This window comes from Pseudorasbora parva, chromosome 3, assembly GCF_024679245.1.
Source record: "Pseudorasbora parva isolate DD20220531a chromosome 3, ASM2467924v1, whole genome shotgun sequence".
In the NCBI taxonomy this organism is placed as follows: domain Eukaryota; kingdom Metazoa; phylum Chordata; class Actinopteri; order Cypriniformes; family Gobionidae; genus Pseudorasbora; species Pseudorasbora parva.
This window is the reverse complement of record NC_090174.1, coordinates 5,576,504-5,598,349: the sequence shown is the minus strand read 5'-3', so window position 1 is coordinate 5,598,349 and position 21,846 is coordinate 5,576,504. Positions and strand designations below refer to the sequence as shown.

The window sequence follows — 21,846 nt, the reverse complement described above, 5'->3', positions numbered from 1 at the left end:
ATCTCAAATTTCTTGTTTCTTTTAAACTATATCATTGAACGTGCTAAATGTAACTATAAGGCATGCATATATTGAAATTATTATAAACATTAACTTGACTTAATTTGACGACCCAGTACAGTTTACAATAAACAATCATGAGAGCCACGGCTGTAGATGAAACCAACAGGAGGTGGATGAAAACATGATCGGTTCTGTGAGTTACTTCCATGTTATTATGATGTGCTCTGGCTGTCATTGATGAAATGGCGTGAGAAAGGATGTGATGATCACGGACAGAAGCCGTTACTGCAGCCTACAGGTGCAGTTCTGCCTCCTGGACAGCAGGGGCAGCAAACATTAGTTCCTTACCAGAGTGGAGACCGCAGACGTGTACAGAGGGGTTTGACCAGACGACAGCAACACCGGCTGTGAAAGAAACAAAAAAAGAGGAGAGGAGGGCGGATAACTCAACAACAAAACCACTTTTTTAATGATAAAAAAGCATGAAATCAGAGCCTTTGATAGACGGAAGAGCAGGCGCATGAATGTGCGAGGCTGTCTTCCACTTCCAGCTGCTTTACATGTACAAAGACAGACAGTTGTGATATTGCAAACTGGTGTTCTGTATGGCATTATTTGTATTATCGTATAAATAAGCACACCGGTTACATTTACACTTTACTTCACATTGCTATTCTTCAGCTTGCTAATGATGAATCAGAAGTCTCACACATTCACAGAAAACAGATTACTTCTGCAAAATAAGATGGTTAAAGGGGTGGTTCATCATTTGCTCATTCTCACGTTGTTCCAAACCTGTATGAGTTCCTTTCTTCTGCTGGACACTAAATATATTTTGAAAAATATGGGTAACCAATCAATTGATGGTCCCCACTGACTTCCATAATACGGGGAAAAATGACTATGGAAGTCAGTGGGAACCATCAATTCATTGGTAACCCATATTCTTCAAAATATATTTAGTGTCCAGCAGAAGAAAGAAACTCATACAGGTTTGGAACAACTTGAGAATGAGCAAATAATAAACAGCATTTTTAGCTGAACTGTCCCTTTAAGTGTGTAAAAATGCATGCATCATAATGCATTATGAAGCATTGAATCTGATATCTACAGTATTAATATAAATTCAATACACTGACTATATGGTTTTATAATTACTATAATAGTCCAAATGTACTCAAGTCGAACATAATTGTAAAGATTTCAGATTTCATGACAAATTGAATTTAGTAAAAGAATCATTGTACTGAATACAAAAATGAGCATTTTGTCATTAATTCCTCACCCTCATGTCGTTCGACACCCGTGAGACCTCCGTTCATCTTCAGAACACAGATGAAGATATTAGTGTTGAAATCCGATGGCTCACAAAGGCCTTCATTGACACCAATGTCATTTCCTCTCTCAAGACCCATAAAGGCACTGAAGACGTCGATACAACATCCATACACTACAGTGGCTCTACAATCATTTTATTAATTTTATTAATTTGTGTTCCAAAGATGAATGGAGGTCTTAGGTGTCGACATGGGGGTAAATAATTAATGACAGAATTTTCATTTTTGGGTGAACTAACCCTTTATTGACATTCTTACACCATTTTGAGCCCAATCTCCTGGTACTGAATGCGTATCTATAGGACATTAGATGATTTTGGATGCTCTTTATATGTAGAAATTACACTTTTACATGCATCTGATACACACTTTTTTTGCATGCATATAATAAACACTTTTTGTGTGCATATGAACTACACACCCAACAGGTATTTGCATGCCAGATGCACAACTTTTGCATATAAAGAAAACGGCAAATAAAAGCATGAACATGTGCTATAGATACGCAGTGCTTTGTGATCGTGTTGCATTTTTTCTACTGGAAAATGTAGAAACTGTGATTGTTTTGCATGCATATTATAGCAAAATCATGCTAAAAGCTGTGATTGATATTAGCTGGTGTTTTTAAAGAAATATGGCTAGTGTACAGCATCCCATCAAAGGCTCTGAATAGGGGAAGTTAAAGCAAATGGGATCCAGGAGACTGACATAAAGTCCTGAAGGTGCTGTTTGTGCAACTCTAGCAATGGGTGTCAATTAGATTAGGAAAGGAAACAGGAAAGTGAACACAGACTCATGAGGAAATGTACAGGTTCATTCAAACTATGCAGTACATTTTGATGTCCCCATCATATGTATTCATATTGGACAGATTTTATTAAATCATAGTTTTCTTTTATGACAAGAAAAGGGTTTTTTATTGGGGGTTTTTATGTTAATGTGTTTACCATGTCCCCAGCAAAATGAAAAACTGACCGTTACTAAGACATATTCTAGAAAGTGTGCAGGAGTATGCGTTTCTTAACGGTAATATGGCTTTAGTGTGTTCTGAATGGATATTCTTGTCCTCAAATGCACTTTCCACGCTGTTAGTCTGTTGGTGGTAAATGGTTGCACAACTATATTGAGCATTTTTTACAAATAACAATTTAGTTATATGAACAAAAAAAATCAAGTAAAGCCGGCACAATTTCTTTGAGTAAATACAAACCATTTGAATTTGTCACTGTTACATAATATTTATGTGCCCTTTACTTAATGATGTTAAATTTATAAAAGTTTATCATGTAAGGTGTTAATTTTAAATAACAACAAGCATATATTTTTTAAATAAAATGCAAAATTAACTCATTGGACAAACTACAAATATTTAACTAAGAGCAGGAATTCCATCCAACGCATTTGTATATAAGTGCCCACAGCCTAAACACAGGCTCTCTTCTGCATAATAACCACAAAATTACAGAAACTCCTCAATGTCCAAAACATCTGAACATTTAACACTAACATAAACTAACAACATCTTTCCCTTTACTGATAAACACATAAAATAACACTTTAATCCATACATTTTCTCAACTAGCGCAGTCCTTTGCAAAGCATGCTGGGAACTACAGATCCACTGCCCAGCTAGTTATGGCAGCACAAATATTTCATGTAGTTTTTACGCAAATTAATTAAGTAAACTTCAGTTTTAAATATATTAGGCAGATTGAACACAATCTAATTTCGACACAACTTCATTTACACAAGTAAAGTAAACCTCATTTAAATGTGTCTTATCTATGAAGGGCCTGAATCATTTTTGTGTTGTAATATCTCTTTGACTAACAAAAAAATTGCTATTTGACATTCACAATTGACATCTTTTTTTAATGTAGCAACGACTAATATGATTTCTGTGAATAATATTAAATAGTTTCTTAAATGTGACCCACCACAAAACCCATCATACGGGTCAATTTTTTGAAATCGAGATTTATACATAATCTAAAAGCTGAATAAATAAGCTTTCCATTGATTTATAGTTTGTTAAGATTGGCAGAGACACAACTATTTGAATATCTGGAATCTGAGGGTGTAAAAAAAATTGAAATATTGAGAAAATATTGACGTCCTTATCAACGCATATTAAATCTTATTAATTTTTAATATATATTTACAGTTGGAAATGTACAACTGGTAAATATCTTCATGGAACAGGATCCTTATTTAATATCCTAATGATTTTTGGCATAAAAGAAAAAACCAAATCAAATTTTGACCCATACAATGTATTGTTTAACCTGACAAGCCAGACCCACATCAAGATGTTTGGTCTGGAAACTCACCATTGACAGCTCAATCCGAGGGGCGGATAAACGGTTGTCTTTCAAACTCCCTCTGCACGCGATAGGATAGCGCTACACCAACCAGAGCAACGAAGGTGAAGCGGAGCTGACAGATTAAACTTTCGCCGTATCCGGCTGGCAAAACTCCGAACACATCTTCCCTTCTTAAGAATGACAAATGATTTTGTTCTTTTCTCAGAGAAAAGCTTAACTCCGAATCTTCCAGAGTCACGGTCAGAGCTGATTCGAAAGACAGCCATTTGCCAGTTTCTGTGTTTACTAGAAGCACGCAAGCGCAACTCGGCCGTCATTATGTTAAGCCCCGCCCACCGACTCTATACACGATGTGATTGGCCCGACCAGAGTTTGGTATTTACAGCTGAAGGTGCAGATCCACTTGTCTTTGCAACACTTCTGACGCGCCGCGCTCCACTTTATTCCCATGGGTGACGTCAGGCGACTTTAACGCACCCGCACAGCATTCCGGGAAGGCAGCGCTGCATTTGAAAAAATACTGCGCATCAGAAAAGCTGACCGATTCCCATCTTTATGCAAATTAATCCATTGAACGCAACGCGGCTCTCCAATGAAAGTAGAGCACATGGAGACTGGGGGAAGTCTCTCGCGGGTCATTGGTTTTTCATTCCCTGCTGGCTCAAATGCACGGCCATAGTGGTAAACTTGAGGTACGCCCATCAAGGCACAAATGAGGGGAAGCGTCACAACATCGAGCTTCAGTTGTGTCGCAAAAGTGGATCTCCGCGGTCAGAAGGTATTGAGAGTTGCTAGACGACACTCGCGGCAGATTAGATTTGCTGTCGCTAGGGTGCATCTAGATTTCTAGGCTATGTATTGTTGTTATTATTATTATTATTATTATCATATAGTATTATTATTAATATTATTTAAAGGTACACTGCAAACACTAACACTCAAAATAATTAATTGGTTTGAGCAGAGCCAACCTTAACAAACTTTTGATTATTTACTTTTTGACACATTTTAAATAATCTGAACTGTTTTATTGTTTTGAGTTTTATAAACTTGTTTCTTTTCATTTAGACAAACTTAAATTTAGCCCGAAACTGTCCTGGGATTTCTATTTCCCAGCATGCGTTGCCATATGGTACTCAAAAAGGGAAGAGTAAATTAAGTGTTATGTTTCGGTGCAAGATGAATGTAAAGTGGGAGACTTAATAGTGTTTAATGTTTTGCTATGCTAATTTAGAGGAGTTTCTGTTATGTTGGTTTTGTAGGGTTATCATTATGGTGATGAGCTTGGTTTGAGATAAATCAAACAGATAAATGTTCAATGTGTTAAATATTTCCCAGGGAAAGCAAGGACTAAATGTAAATGTGTACGTTGAATGCAATGTAAGTTGCTTTGGATAAAAGCGTCTGCCAAATGCATGAATAGATTGCGGTCCTCATTCAGCAAGTGCTATGCTAATGCTAATGCTATCAAAGCATTGTGCTACCAATTAGCAGTTTAGCATTAATTGAATTAGCTAGTTAAAGCTAGCCAAGTTTCCACAACTAAAAATATTCAAGTTGAGATTACATGATCATTTTAAGGTAAATGTATGAATTAGCTTACTCAAATAATTCAAGTTAAGAGCAATTAAAATGTATGAATACAAAAGTTTCTGTCCCCTCAAACTGAATTTCTTCACTTAAAAAAAATGGATGTAACTGATTTCCTCAAATGTTTTGAGTTTTGTCAATTTAATTCAGGTTTACAGTTTACTGCATAACTGGAACTAACCTTCCAGTGGAACGGTAGAAAGCAATAAAAGGAAAAGTCGAACACAATAATACAAAAGTACAGTCTGCACTGTTTGTTTCCCATTTAGAAGGACACAACAAACACAATGGTGTAACTTGTAACTGTCTCAATCCTGAAATCATTTTGGAAAAGTTTGGAATTTGATTTGAGTAATTTCCAGGTCTGGATTTCTAAAACATAAAATTAAGCATTTCTAAAAATGCATCATGCAAGTGTTTTCATGGCAAATGAGGTCCTTTAGTAATTGTCAAACAGAACATTTTCATTACGCTAAACAGTTTTTCTTTACCATAAGTGAATTCACTTTTGAATTTTACCAAGAATATTTACTCAACTGCCACACAAACCAGATAAAGAAGCAATCGATCACCTAAATTAGACTGTTAACCGCGATAGCAGTATCAAAGTAGTGTCAGAGGTGAATATATGCAGCTTAAAATGTGTTTTAAGTTTCTCCTCATCATGTAAGTGCATGTTATCACTTAGTAAACCAGTGACTGTATGTTAAATAACCGTGTATGTTTAATATGGTCTATTAATCTACAGAGGGGTCTGGAAAAGTATGGCAAATGTGTATAACCCTATGCCAGCGCTGTTCTGTGTGTAAACAGCAGATGGCGGTGTTGTTCAGTTTTGAGTGATTAAAGCGCTTCAGGTATTGCTTCTCGGCATGATAAATCCTTTACATTTACGAAATGTTGTGGTTTCCAAAAATAAACTCTGAAGATAAGAGCTCTCAACAGGCAGATGAAAATCTCACATTACACATTTCCTGAAGCGAAGGATGACGGCTCACTCCTTCTGAAGCCCTTGAGATTCATCCCTGACCCAAATCCATCCTGAGAGCTCGGTGATTGAAAGATTCCCAAAGGAACGCGTGTCTCATTTTCTCCAATTTCCTACTCCTTTATTCACAGATGCTTAAATACTGTCAAACGCTCCAGAGGTTTGCTGAAGTTCAACAATATAAATATTAGTAATTAAAACAAACTTCATGCATTTTATCAGCTCTCTGATCAATCTGAATACCTCATTCAAACTGAATTGTTCTGTCCAATATTTTGACTATTACAACGGACCATTGCCAATCAACCAGGTGTTAGTTTACGATCTCTTATACTCTTCACTTGTTCTAAAATTATACATTCTGTCCATTTATTTATTAATTTGGTGTGTATATATGTAGTAAGTGAGACAATGTGCAGTCAGTCAGCCAGCCATCATTGCAAAATATTCCCTCAGTGACGGAGTGAATGTACAGTACTGCCTCCTATAATACAGTCTGACTGAATTCTTGCTTCTGATTGGTGGACATATTGATTATAAAAGCAAATCTATCGAATATTAAGGTTGGGGACTGCATTACAGTTTGATATCAACTACAAAAAGGTGCAATTCCAACCCAGGCAAAAAAAAACAGAAAAATACGGTGTTATCAATCATATCATATCATAAGCTGAGTAAAGGTTGGATGGGGTAATGTCAGAAAATACTACAGAAATATGATTATACACACAATTGTTTTAGAAATTTTGAAGGTAAAATTTTCTATGAATCCACTTTACAGATCCTACTAACTACGAATAACTTTGTGACTAAATGTATTATGGTGTGTTTACACTTGTTGTTCAGTTTGCTTAGTTGGTCTGGTCCGGCCAAATTGAATGAAAAAGCGAACCTAAAGGCAAAGGGATATGTTCACAACCTGATCGCTTTTATGACATATTTCACAACAGAACTTACCGAACATTTAAAACAATGCTGTGTGTGCCTAACTGCACTCATTGAGTGTGTGTAGCTACATATGATGGTAATTTGAGCAGCTGAGAACTCATAAAGAGCTTATGTGTAAAGGAGTCAAACAGCGGCAGGAATCCCTCAATCACACAAATGAAGATCTGCTGCGAGGAGACGCGGTTCTGACGCCGAACTGTGATGGGAAACATCACGACTATGACGAGAAAAAAACAGTATGCTTGATCCTTCTGTCCTTTTTAGGGTCAGGTCTTGTGAGATCATGTCCCATTATTTGTCTTTGGTCCTATTGTGTTCATATTTCATCCGAACCGCACCAGAACAAATTTGGAAGTGGCCCGAGACTCGTCTTTTCAGCGTCTCGGTCCTCTTGTTTGGTGCACACCAGAGTTCAGATGGCATCGTTCACACTTATTCAAATGAACCGCACTAACAGAGCAATCGCACCAGGGTTTGTTTTAATCGAACCTAACCTGCCAAGTGTTCTTGTCTTGCAAAGTTACTTAGGCCCCATTTAAACCCAATTCCGATGTGGCACAGATCGGATATGACATGTGAACGATATCCTTGATCGGATTCAGGCCTCACTCATATGGTAATAAAGTGCATTTGCGTCCGCCATGTAAGCGGTCAAATTGGATATTCACCAGTAAATGTGAATCATCCGTCATTGAAGAAGGGACAGAGGCGAGTCACGTCATGAACTGCGATCGCGCAAGCTGCAACAATATCGCAAGCCATTTTAGCATTTAAACCTTTGTCTGACTTTCTATAAATATATTTAAAGATAGTAACAATTGTATTTTGACTAGTGATAATTATAATTTGACTAGTCAGAATGACAATTTGAGATATCTGCAATTATAATTGCACTAGTAAGAAATCTGATTATATCTCTAAATACATATTGACTAGTCAAAACTCTATTTAAAGGGCTAGTTCACCCAAAAATTAAATTTATGTCATTATTGACTCACCCTAATGTCGTTCCACACCTGTAAGAGCTCTGTTCATCTTCACACAGTTTAAGATATTTTATATTTAATCTGAGAGCGTATGCAAGTGTATGCACACTATACTGTCCATGTCCAGAAAGGGAATAAAAACATCATCAGTAGTCCATATGTGACATCAGTTGGTTAATGAGAATCTCTTGAAGAATCGGAAATACATTTTGGTCCAAAAATAACAAAAACTACGACTTTATTCAGCATTTATTCGATCAATGATTCGGATCGCCAGTGTCACGTGATTTCAGCAGTTTGGCACGCGATCCGAATCATTGATCGATTCACTGATTCATAACCGTTTGAATCTTTATTTGAGGATTGAACACAAACAAGGAAGAGAAGACAATGCTGAATAAAGTCGTAGTTTTTGTTATTTTATAATCATAGTCATAACCGGAAGAGCGGATCAGTGCGGGCGCCCGGCGACTGTGTCCCTTCCCGTCATAATAAAAGTCCCGGTGTTCGCAAGCCGTGTGTTTGTGTAACAATCGCTCCCGCAGCCGTGCTCAGCTCCACAACACTCGGCCCTGCTCTGCTTCACACTACAGTAACGTTAATAACCGCATCCATCAACATGATTTCTGCCCGAGTCCTATTTTCCACCGGCTGTGAGGTGAAGACCACATGTCCCAAGATACTGCGCTCAAACTTGGCGTCACATTGACGGAAATATCTGGCTGATTTATTTCCACATATAAATGAGTCCTGAAACTGATCCGAGAGTATCAGAATCCATGTGCTTTTTTCCTGCTTACTGTAAATGTTTCGATTTGTGAAAAAAAATCGGAATTGGGTCAAATGAAATGTAATGTAAATGCTGCCTTATAGCAGTAGAGTCCTAAAGTGGAAGGTCAGTTTTACACTTTTAATTCTTATTTAATAGTTGAATAATTGACAACAGTCCGTAATCAAATTATTTCTTAATTGAACCCCAATATATGCACAAAAATCACACCTTATTATCATATTTCAAAGAGCAGTACATGTTGCGGTAACACTTTAATTTATGATCCCATTCTCACTATTAATAGTTGCTTATTAGCATGCATATTACCAGGATATTAGCTGTTTATTAGCACTTATAAAGCACATATTAATGCCTTATAATGCACCAAGCTATTAATAAGCAGTAATTAGGAGTTTATAAAGGCAAAGGTCACAGGTACTAGTGAATATGTGAAAGTCCCTGATTCACTATTTTAAGGATGTAGGTCAACTAATCGAAAAAATATGTGATATTCCAAAAGAAAATTTGCATAATTACAATATTAAAAGTTTTCTTCGGGCCAAATGCTAAGGCATAAACACATTTCTTTCATTTAAGGAGATGCACGCAAAATGTTTTTACTTAATATTTGTGTGTGCTATGTTTTTGCATACTTATACCTCTCAGGTCTTTGTGACATGAAGATTTGATTGTAGATGTAAGCTTCTTTTTGTACATACAACATTTTAAGCATTTTTTCAAGATTTACTCATTTCAATCAAACGTCAAATGAATTAGGAATTAAATAACCCTTACATATTATTCATATTATGAATTAAGAATTTTAAATGGGCAAAAAAAAACAGAGCTAAGTAAGACATTTTGTATACAGTTTTACATTTATTGAAGAGTTTTATTTAAAAAAAAATACTTTAAAAATACTTTTTTTATGAAAACGAAATAGTCAATTCCCTTGTTCTATTAAGATTTATAAAAAATATTTTATTAAGCTCTAGTTTTTTACTCATTTAAAATTCTTAATTCATAATTTGAAAAAGGATTATTAAATTCTATTTGATGGGTACCTGTACAAATGTTTTAGTGAAAAATGATCTACAGAAAACATGACTTAATTATTTTTGGATAATTATTTTTACATAATTTTTTTTACAGAATTAGGTTCTTTTGGAATCTAATTGGTAGCAATGCTTCTCACATTTCAAAAGCATGCATCAATATTAAGACAATTTAGACATACCAAGATTATATCAAGACATACATCTGGTAACAATTTCGTAACCACATTAATATTTTTGTTCCAGAAATAATTGCAATCTTGGTCTTTGTAAAAAATAAAACGAAAGGCATGTTTTCAGCTACATCATCCAACCTCACTGTATCCTATTCAAACCGATGTGATATGAAGCATATTGTGGAGATACAGAATTATTAGTCTTCTATGAACTGAAGACTAACAGGAATAGCATAAGGAGGCATGTGTCACATGCCTGTCCTGTCTTGTGTGCACATGTGGGTTTGTCATGTCTACTGTCAACCCCGCCCTTCTTGTTATCTGATTATTGGTTCATTTGCCCCACCTGTTCTCCCTCATTATCTGCCTTGTTTGTTCCCTTTATAATCTCCTTGTGTTTGTCAGTCTGTGTTGGATCCTTGTGTAATGTCTGCGTCTCCCGTTCTCCCTGTGATTCTGTTGGTTTGTTTAAGTTTATATTTTATTATTCTATTGTGTGTTTTTCCCCCTCGTGGGTTTTGTTTTGAGTTTATGTTTATTTTGTAATAAATTATCTTTCTCTGCACTTGAGTCCTCGCACCAGTTTTCCTTTGTGTGTGTAACGTGACAGAAGGATCCAACCATACAATGAGGACTCAGCAGAGAAGTTCTCCCTCGGTGCCAGTCCCGGGGGTCCCGAGTCCGGGAATCCCGAGTCCAGACATGGCCTGGAGGGCTGTTATGGGAGGCTTTGTGGTGGCAGTCCTGCATGCTTGGGAGAAGCACAGGGTGTCATCCACAACTCCGGTGGTCCCAGTTCCGGTGGATCGTGTTCCGGTGGTCCCAGTGCCGGTGGATCGTGTTCCGGTGGTCCCAGTGCCGGTGGATCGTGTTCCGGTGGTCCCTGTGCCGGTGGATCGTGTTCCGGTGGACCCTGTGCCGGTGGATCGTGCTCCGGTGGTCCCTGTGCCGGTGGATCGTGTTCCGGTGGTCCCTGTGCCGGTGGATCGTTTTCCGGTGGTCCCTGTGCCGGTGGACTCCGTTCCGGTGGTCCCGAGTCCGGAAACGGCCTGGAGGGCTGTGATGGGATGCTTTGTGGTGGCAGTCCTGCATGCGTGGAAGGAGCACAGGGCTTTATCTGAAGCCCCGGAGGCAGTTCCGGTGGTCCCAGTTCCGGCGGATCGTGTTCCGGTGGTCCCTGTGCTGGTGGATCGTGTTCCGGTGGTCCCAGTTCCGGCAGATCATGTTCCGGTGGTCCCAATGCCAGCAGATCGTATTCCGGTGGTCCCAGTGCTGGTGGATACTGCTGGACTGGAGAAGTTTCCCCAACACCCTGCCTGCGCCGCTGAGGCGTCCTGCTCTCCCTGCGCCGCTGAGGCGTCCTGCTCTCCCTGCGCCGCTGAGGCGTCCTGCTCTCCCTGCGCCGCTGAGGCGTCCTGCTCTCCCTGCGGCGCTGAGGCGTCCTGCTCTCCCTGCGCCGCTGAGGCGTCCTGCTCTCCCTGCGCCCCTGAGGCGTCCTGCTCTCCGTGCGCCGCTGAGGCGTCCTGCTCTCCGTGCGCCGCTGAGGCGTCCTGCTCTCCGTGCGCCGCTGAGGCGTCCTGCTCTCCGTGCGCCGCTGAGGCGTCCTGCTCTCCGTGCGCCGCTGAGGCGTCCTGCTCTCCGTGCGCCGCTGAGGCGTCCTGCTCTCCGTGCGCCGCTGAGGCGTCCTGCTCTCCGTGCGCCGCTGAGGCGTCCTGCTCTCCGTGCGCCGCTGAGGCGTCCTGCTCTCCGTGCGCCGCTGAGGCGTCCTGCTCTCCGTGCGCCGCTGAGGCGTCCTGCTCTCCGTGCGCCGCTGAGGCGTCCTGCTCTCCGTGCGCCGCTGAGGCGTCCTGCTCTCCGTGCGCCGCTGAGGCGTCCTGCTCTCCGTGCGCCGCTGAGGCGTCCTGCTCTCCGTGCGCCGCTGAGGCGTCCTGCTCTCCGTGCGCCGCTGAGGCGTCCTGCTCTCCGTGCGCCGCTGAGGCGTCCTGCTCTCCGTGCGCCGCTGAGGCGTCCTGCTCTCCGTGCGCCGCTGAGGCGTCCTGCTCTCCGTGCGCCGCTGAGGCGTCCTGCTCTCCGTGCGCCGCTGAGGCGTCCTGCTCTCCGTGCGCCGCTGAGGCGTCCTGCTCTCCGTGCGCCGCTGAGGCGTCCTGCTCTCCGTGCGCCGCTGAGGCGTCCTGCTCTCCGTGCGCCGCTGAGGCGTCCTGCTCTCCGTGCGCCGCTGAGGCGTCCTGCTCTCCGTGCGCCGCTGAGGCGTCCTGCTCTCCGTGCGCCGCTGAGGCGTCCTGCTCTCCGTGCGCCGCTGAGGCGTCCTGCTCTCACCGCTCCTCCCTGGCACCCCCTGCACTCACCGCGCCGCCCTGGCCGCCTGAACTCTGCGGGCCGCCTGAACTCGGCGGGCCGTCCTGGCCATTCGAACTTTGTGTGCCACCGTGGCCTCTTGAACTTTTTGTTTTCCTTGTCCCTCCCTTGTTTACCCCTCCCTTGTCTGTTTCTTCCTGGTCTGTCCCTCCCGTGCCCCCCTGGTCAGTCCCTCCCGTGCCCCCCTGGTCAGTCCCTCCCGTGCCCCCCTGGTCTGTCCCTCCCGTGCCCCCCTGGTCTGTCCCTCCCGTGCCCCCCTGGTCTGTCCCTCCCGTGCCCCCCTGGTCTGTCCCTCCCGTGCCCCCCTGGTCTGTCCCTCCCGTCCCGCCCTGGTCTGTCCCTCCCGTCCCGCCCTGGTCTGTCCCTCCCGTCCCGCCCTGGTCTGTCCCGCCCGTCCCTAGTGGAGCGTCTGGTAGCCGCTCCTTAAGGAGGGGGTAATGTCACATGCCTGTCCTGTCTTGTGTGCACATGTGGGTTTGTCATGTCTACTGTCAACCCCGCCCTTCTTGTTATCTGATTATTGGTTCATTTGCCCCACCTGTTCTCCCTCATTATCTGCCTTGTTTGTTCCCTTTATAATCTCCTTGTGTTTGTCAGTCTGTGTTGGATCCTTGTGTAATGTCTGCGTCTCCCGTTCTCCCTGTGATTCTGTTGGTTTGTTTAAGTTTATATTTTATTATTCTATTGTGTGTTTTTCCCCCTCGTGGGTTTTGTTTTGAGTTTATGTTTATTTTGTAATAAATTATCTTTCTCTGCACTTGAGTCCTCGCACCAGTTTTCCTTTGTGTGTGTAACGTGACAGCATGTAGGAGATCTGATGTGTCATATGACCACATGACAGTGATTCGTACTGTGTGTGTGTGTGCGTACGTGCGTGTGTGTGTGTGTGTGTGTGTGTCATGCAAAGTGAACAGCATGTTCCTCATAAATATACATGCAGCTATAGCACATAAGGACAATACATGTACTGTACATCTTACATAGCCTCCCATATCAGAAATTACATAACCCCCTTCCCCCCAACTTACAAATGCTTACAAATCTCCACCTGTATTAAACTAACTGCATTTACTGCATACATGTTTAAATACAAAAGAGTAAATGCACTGATTGAACTGCATCAATGCATTAATTTTCTATAATTACATTATACTCATTATTATAAATACAAACAATTACATTTGTTCTTAAGCAAGTTTTTGAAAATACGTACGTTTTCCATGATGAATTGTATAGTTTAGTAAGCATTCATTATTAAAAGCAAACGGTTGTACCCATAATAATGAGCACAGTTAATGATGATTTTGATTAGTTTGTAATGCACTGATACTGTGGATATCATTAAATCTCTACAGTAAACTTAACCAAGGGATATAGTATGTGGATGTTTGCATGTTGTGTTTCACAGGCATGTTTCACATGAAGACAGATGGTACCACTGAGAGAGAGAGAGAGAGAGAGAGAGAGAGAGAGAGAGAGAGAGAGAGAGAGCTAGGAGGAGGAGTGGTTTGGTTTCTGACCTTCATATCCAGCCAAACGCCCTTCACACACAGAACACAAGAATGCAAATGAGCTTTATGCTAAAGTGATTTGACACAAAACACGTTAGCCAACTGCTAAGATGCATACGTAAGAACATATGTTTGTATGTTTGATTCTAGGTAGTGAATTATTGTTCATCATCTGGCGTGGATACTAATATGATTATTGAGTCATCATTAATGGTGGCTAGTGTCCCTTATGCGTGTTAAATTATTTACAAGGTCAGTCTTAATGTCATTAGTATATTGTGTGTCAGTATTTTGGGAAATGTGTTGTTTTCTGCACCATTTCTTCAATCTCTCTATAAGCATCACACATCTCTCATGTGTGTGTGTGTGTGTGTGTGTGTGTGTGTGTGTGTGTGTGTGTGTGTGTGTGTGTGTGTGTGTGTGTGTGTGTGTGTGTGTGTGTGTGTGTGTGTGTGTGTGTGTGTGTGTGTGTGTGTTTGAGAGCCAGTGAAGGCTGCAGAAACAGTCTGATCAGCCTACACACACAGCAGAGGTGTGTAGGACTGACTCACACACTCACTCTCACTCTCTCTCACACACACACACACACACACACACACACACACACACACACACACACACACACACACACACACACACACACACACACACACACACACACACACACACACACACACACACACACACCACAGACACCTACTAAAGCCAGAGGGAATGGGGAACCCATGCAGGGAATGAACACAGAGGTCAGACGGAGAGACAGTAAGACAGGCAGAGAAAGAGGAGAGTAAAAAAATAGTAGAGAAGCAGCACTGACAAATATAGTGCAGTAGACCAGGGCATGAGAGAGTTGAAACAAACACAAACACAATGAATCGATCCTGTGGATAACAAGTGGAAAACATGAGCATTTTCTCAAAGGCAAAGAAAACAGAGAATACACACACACGCACGCACACACGCACACACACACACACACACACACAAGTTTGTTTTTGTGACATATGGGGACATACCTTAGGCGTAATGGTATTTATACTGTACAAACCATATTTTCTATCCCCTTACACTGCCCCTGCCCCTAAACCTACCCATCACAGGAAACATTCTGCATTTTTACTTTCTAAAAAAAACTAGTCCTGTATGATTTATTACTTTACAAGTATTTTGAAAAGTGGGGACATGACCAATGTCCTCATATGTCACCCTCTCCTTTATACCTGTGTCATACCCATCTCATTATACACATTTGTGTCCTCATATGTCACAAAAACATGCCCACACACACACACACACACACTGCACAGTGGAGAACTATAGATAACCTAAAGTGAATATGCATTATTTAGGGCTGTCAATCAACACTTTCAATCGCGATTAATCGCATGATTGTCATGAGTTAACTCACAATTAATCGCAACTTAACTGCACATTTTTATTAATTGTAAATGTACCTTAAATTAATATTTTTCAGGTTTTTAATACTCTAATCAACATGGGTATGGACAAATATGCATGATTTATGCAAATGTACGTTTATTATTAGTGAAACCATACTCAGAGCATGAAGACTAGACATGTATCAAAGGTCACAGATGTTTTTCAAAGAACTAGTTCATGTCTCTTAAGCCTAAGCTATAAATTCAGAAGGAGCAGTGATTTCTCTCATTTTAAGAATATAAATAAAGGATGTTTTTACACTGGGAGTTTAGTTCAGAACAGGGCACAGTTCGCATGAAAATTTGGTTAAGTGAAAGCTGTCATGCGGACCTGAGAGCGCACCAGGGTGCCAAACCCGAGACCGAATCCTGGAGGAGACTCAAACTGTGCCGCGATTCACGTGAACAGAGAGACAAACACATACTCGGAGAGCGCTCTTGTTCAGAAAAGTAACCTGCGCATTCGTTTTAGCCAATTGTACTGTATAGTTCAATAAAACACATAAGTGGTCATTTATCTCAGATATGAGCGACAGCGAGCTTGCAGTGAATTTGCTTTACCCGTATCGCACCTCAATAGCAGCGCACATGTTTGCCAAACACATCAACACAATAAGAGCATTTCAGCTGAGAAAGTATGATCAAAACAGTCCTAATCTCTAGTACAACGACTCAAATTAAAATAAAGGTTAAATAAAAAAGGAAATAATTACAAGTACACATACACAAATACAACAATTAAAACTGAAAATATAAAATCAAAGCTAATTTTAAAATATTCATAATTAAAACTGTATAAATAATACTGCAATAATAGCGGTACATTCTTAAGGTTTTTCAACAACTGGTTATATCTATTTCTCCTAAATATATAAGAGATAGAAAGTTGCACTTCAATAAATCACAACTGAATTATAAAATGTGAAGAATAACATCTTACTCTGAGAGGTGTACGGTACAGAATTCCTTGTACACACATATACATGTGTGTGTGTGTGTGTGTGTGTGTGTGTGTGTGTGGGTGTGTGTGTGTGTGTGTGTGTGTGTGTGTGTGTGTGTGTGTGTGTGTGTGTGTGTGTGTGTGTGTGTGTGTGTGTGTGTGTGTGTGTGTGTGTGTGTGTGTGTGTGTGTGTGTGTGTGTGTGTGTGTGTGTGTGTGTGTCCTGGTAAACCCTACGTTATTGGGGCCAAAATGTAAATGGGTCCCCACAAAGATGGCAATATCCGAAATCCTTGTCCTTGTGGGGACATTTTTTGGTCCCCATGAGGAAAACATCTTATAAGTCAGACTAAGTGATGTTTTTTGAAAATGTAAAAATGCTGAATGTTTCCTGTGATGGGTAGGTCCAGGGGCAGGGGCTGTGTGTGTGTGCATGTGTGCGTGCGTGCGTGTGTCTATATTCCCTACGTTAAGGGAACCAAATATCCACACAAGTATAGTAATACCAGTACATTTTGACCTTGTGGGGGCATTGTTTGGGGTAAAAAAAAAAAAGCATAGAAATCATACAGAATTATCTTTTTTGTAAATCTAAAAATACAGAATTTTAGTGTGATGGGAAGGTTAAGGGGTAGGGTTAATTTAAGAGGAAAGAAAACACAATTTGTATAGAATAAAAACCATTACATCTATCAAATGTCCCCATAAAACTCAACATGTGTGTGTGGTTCAGACGATATGGGGACAGATGTCCCAACAAAGATGGCAAAATCCGAAATCCTTGTAGGGAGAGATTTTTTTGTCTCCATGATAAAAACAGCTTATAAGTCATAGTAAATTATGTAAAAATTCATCAAGTTGTGTGATGGGTTTATGGGTAGGGTTAGAGGAGTAAGGGGAGAGAATATACAGTTTGTACAGTATAAAATTCATTATGTCTATGGAAGGTCCCCATAAAACATGTATGTGTGTGTTGGTGTGAGGTTCCATACCTTTATTGGTGAGATGTGTGTGTGGGGGGCGTAACTGTGCATGGAGTCCATGGCAGCCAGGTTTTTATCGCTCATGTGAAGCATCTCAGCGCTCTTGCTGTGAGCCAGGTGGGCGGGGCTGTGCTCCAGGGGCGGAGTCTCTTCATCCTGATACCGATATTTCTACAGGGAGAACAAGAGACAAAACACACTCAAACCAAATTCTCAAGCTTTGCAGTATGTTTGGTTTGCACGAAATGTCACAAAAATCCAAGGCTGTATAGGAAAAGTGATATTCACTGATGTTATTTTCGATTTAACTGCACTGAAACTATTGGATGAGAACATGAACTGAACTCAGCTGGATAATGACACTAACTTTGCACTATTGTATTCTCCTTTGCAGCTGAATTTGTTTCTTAATTGATTCATTAATGAGAAGCTGCTTTGAAACTATCTGTATTGTATAAAGCGCTATATAAATAAATACATGTGAAAAAACGAATTTCAAAAAACACAAATTAATGAGCATTTATTTGGCACAAGATGTGACCCTAAAGAAAGTTTCTTCTCTCGTCTGCAGCAGGAGATGAATTAAACATCAGAAGACTTCCTATAATCAAAGCTCTCAAAGGGTGAATATTACATCCTTTATTACCACTGGTGTTTGAAATATATATCAAGCTTTATGACATTTAGTCAAAAACATAAAGCTATAAAGGACTTAGCCAGATTTACTAACAGCTTGAACCAGCACAAACCCTCTTTTGGCGCTAAAAAACTACTGTCCTGAAAAGGCACAGACAGGGTTATTTTTGCGGCTGACTTTATTGCATATGCATTTGTAGGAGTTTCCCTTTCAGATGCAGTATTTATAAGAGTAGAGTATTTAAATGAATCATGTAAGGTGATTTACTAAAGTTTAAGCTCGTCAGTTTACTGGTGTTTGTGCTATTATTTAACGCCCAAAGAAAGCATGTCTTAAACCAGACACGATTCGCACTGCTCTTGGTAGATTGTGTTGGTCATAATGGAAATGATCCGGCTGCGTCTGTGTTCTTTAGTTTGTTCGTCTTCAGTAGATCACGAGCAGAACTTTCCACTCCCATCTGCGCTTTTATAGGATTGAGGTAGTATATGCTAATTTGACTTCTTTAGTAAATATGTCCCTAAATATGAAGGATTCATGCCACTGGTTGATGAACCATAATGTTTAATAATACACCTTTTCTTAGAATTAAAAGAAACGATTACCTTTCAGATATCCTAAATAGTAAGTGAGGAACTTAGAATTAGTTAATTTCAGCTACTCAAAGAAGTTTGGTTTGGGTAAAAATCAGGGCTGCATTTCCCGATAACGTTGTCTCTTAGCGCGCTACGAAGACTCTAAAGGTATAACTTAACTGAAGGTATACCATTTCTAGGTGTGTTCCCCGAACTATACCTTAGGAGGTCGCTTAAGGTAAACCTTCTTAAGTGCGACGTTAGCGTTTGCTGTCCGTGGCGGCGGTGCTGAATTGGCTTAGTATATGGCGGACAAAAAAGAAAGAAAGAGAAGAGCCGCCAGCAGCTGATTTTTGGAGCTGAGATCTAAAAGCTGCTGATATTTGCTTTTCGTGGTAGGCGAAATTTATTTTTAATAGCAGCTTCTGACATGGTAGCCAGGGGACTTAAGTTTTCACATATGAAATAGAGTACATACACTAAATGGATCCACGGACGGCGCCGTCTTTGATTTAGCACAACTATTCGCTGCCTCGCTGCCAAAGTTTGACTAAACTCCCCTCCACAATCATTCCCTTTATATAGGCTCCTAAGCCTTTCCTGTCTAATGGTTTGCCAGCTGATGTACCTTTGGATAATATCATTAAAAAGCTAACAACCATCAGTGGCTGTAATGAATTTTTTAATGACAATTTTAATCCTTGCATAAAAAATGTTAAATAAAAAAATTAAATAAAAAATTAAATTAAATTAAAAATAAATAAATAAATAAATAAAAAATTAGCCTTATTGAACACTTGGCAACTTCGGAATTAAATTCGTATAGACTGACATATAAAGAAGATTTTTTCACAGTGGTGGCCACTAGTGGAATTAACTTTTAATAGTGATAAGGTATAGCTAAGAGTGGTCCAGACCAACCTTACAAAAGTATGACTTAAAGAAGGTATTCTTAACTAAGTTTGTTTCGGGAAACACATATTAACGTTAAGGGATACCTTAAGGTATAACTTAAGAATGACATAGAGTTAAGAACGTTTCGGGAAATGCAGCCCAGATCAATATTAAAGGGATAGTTCACCCAAAAATTAAAATGACCCTCTGATTTACTCACCCTCAAGTCATCCTTGGTGTATATGACATTCTTCTTACAGATGAATACAATCTGAGTTTTATTAAAAAATGTCCTGACTCGTTCCAGCTTTATAATGGCAGTGAATTACTGTTTCTGTTTTGTCCATATAAGTCCATCCATCCATCATAAAAGTGGTAATAAAGACCATCTGAAGTGAAGCAATGTGTTTGTGTAAGAAAAATGTCCATATTTACACACGTTATAAAGTAAAATATCTACCTTCGGGTGAACAGCCTTCCATCTTTAACGTATACAGAAAGTGTAACGCCTCTCGTTATTCATAACGCTTACACTACGTCCGATGTCATTGTTGCACCAATACATTTTTTCCATATAATACAGAATTTACTTTATAGCGGATAAATATGGGAATTTTTCTTACACAAACTCATAGCTTCCCTTCAGAAGGCCTTTATTAGTGCTCCTGGAGCCGTGTGGAGCACTTTTATAATGGATGGATGCACTTTGTGGGCTTCAAATTTTGGGCTCCCATTCACTGCCACTAGAAAGCTTGGATTAGCCAGGACATTTTCTAATATAACTCTGATTGTATTCGTCTGAAAGAAGAATGTCACATACATCTAGGATGACTTGAGGCTGAGTAAATCATGCGCTATTTTTTTTTCTTTCCTTTTTTTGGATAAACTATCCCTTTAAGGCAGCTAGAAATCCAGCACTGGTCTTTTTTCTCTACACTGTTGGTTTTTCTTGGTTTAACTTAAAAAAGTAAGTAACCTGGTTACCTTATAATTTTGAGTTTATTGAAATTAAAAATTTGAGTTGATACAATGAAGGAAATTTGTTTAATAAATAGAAACTCAAAATATTTTTGTATCTGAACCACATAAAAAATGTAAAACATCATGAAAATAGCACTATTTGGCATGTTTCACTACGTCATCACAAATAAAACACAAACAATTACCCAATATGCTCACAAATTCTTTTAATAATATTTTAATAAAGGTTGTCGAATCTCAAAAAATGTTCATTGTATTAACTCAACTCAATGAACTCAAAATTTTAAGGCAAGACTTAAGACATAAGACTTTTTTTCTAAATATTTTCTTACAGTGTATGCACATTAGTTAGAGAAATGTAATTGCAGTTTTAGCCAATTTGGTCATAAACTGACAAATTAAAAGTTTTTCTGATCTTTTGAAATATAAGAGGCCATTGTGCTATAAATCTTACTGTAAGTTTAAAAACTAAAAGCTACCTTGCTAAACACAGCTCATTTTCTACTTCTGAGTTTTTATGTAATAGAGATGAATACATCAGCACAGACATAGATCAACAACGCCTACTTCTTCATCATCACCTTTTTGGCCCGTCCACTGGCGCTTTAGTAATGTGATCAAGTGAAATGGACAGATAAAGCAGTATCACTGGACTAAAAATATCATTGCCTTCCAAAGGCTGTTTATTTTCCACTATATGAATGTCTCAATAGAGCATAAGATTTGTCTCTTTGGTTTATTTCACTACGGATACTTTGGTAAACCAGTCACAATCCATCACAGGCTTTGCAAACACTGACAGTGACGCCACAAAAAGACACAAAAAAGTCTTACGCCTATTCAGTGATTATTGATATGTAAGGACTCATGTACAGTCAGACATTCTCTGTCACAAAATCTTTTATTGCTGTTTATGCGTCAGTAAATCAAGCCAGTGACTAAACATCCAACTTCACACTTTTTTTTTAAAGATGTGATTCAATTAGATTACTTAACAAAATGTCCAGGATTATCCATGAGAGTGCACGGTGAATGTCTTATTTATATCGTGTTTGCACTGTTAGTTATAAAGAAAGCTTTTGTGAGAGTGCAGTGTCAAGTTGTCATTTGTGCATTGAACTGACATGGCAATGCTCAGCTGCAATTGGAGTAGATCGAAATATAATTTTATAATCAACACAAATATAATCAACTGTAAAAAACGTAGTAAAATGAGCTTCACATGAAACACTTATTTCAAATGCAAAGATGCTGCCCAAGCATAGCATTGGGCATATGATAAAGTCTCAAAGTGCCCTTATTATGCTATTTTAAAGGCTCCTGATTTTGTTTTTGGGCTCTCCTACAATGTTT

At 39.9% G+C, this 21,846-nt stretch overlaps 1 protein-coding gene across 3 annotated transcripts in view; it reads right to left on the bottom strand.

The window, feature by feature from the left end:
* LOC137070479 (disks large homolog 4) overlaps positions 1–21,846 on the bottom strand; it is a 255,651-nt gene that overhangs the window by 113,793 nt on the left and 120,012 nt on the right. For all 3 annotated transcript variants that reach the window (XM_067437665.1, XM_067437664.1, XM_067437662.1), the window contains exons 2-3: positions 17,416–17,577; positions 352–408 (exon numbers count right to left, since the gene is read on the bottom strand). In XM_067437665.1, the coding sequence (XP_067293766.1) occupies positions 352–408; positions 17,416–17,577 (219 nt within the window). The remainder of the gene's footprint in view (positions 1–351; positions 409–17,415; positions 17,578–21,846) is intronic.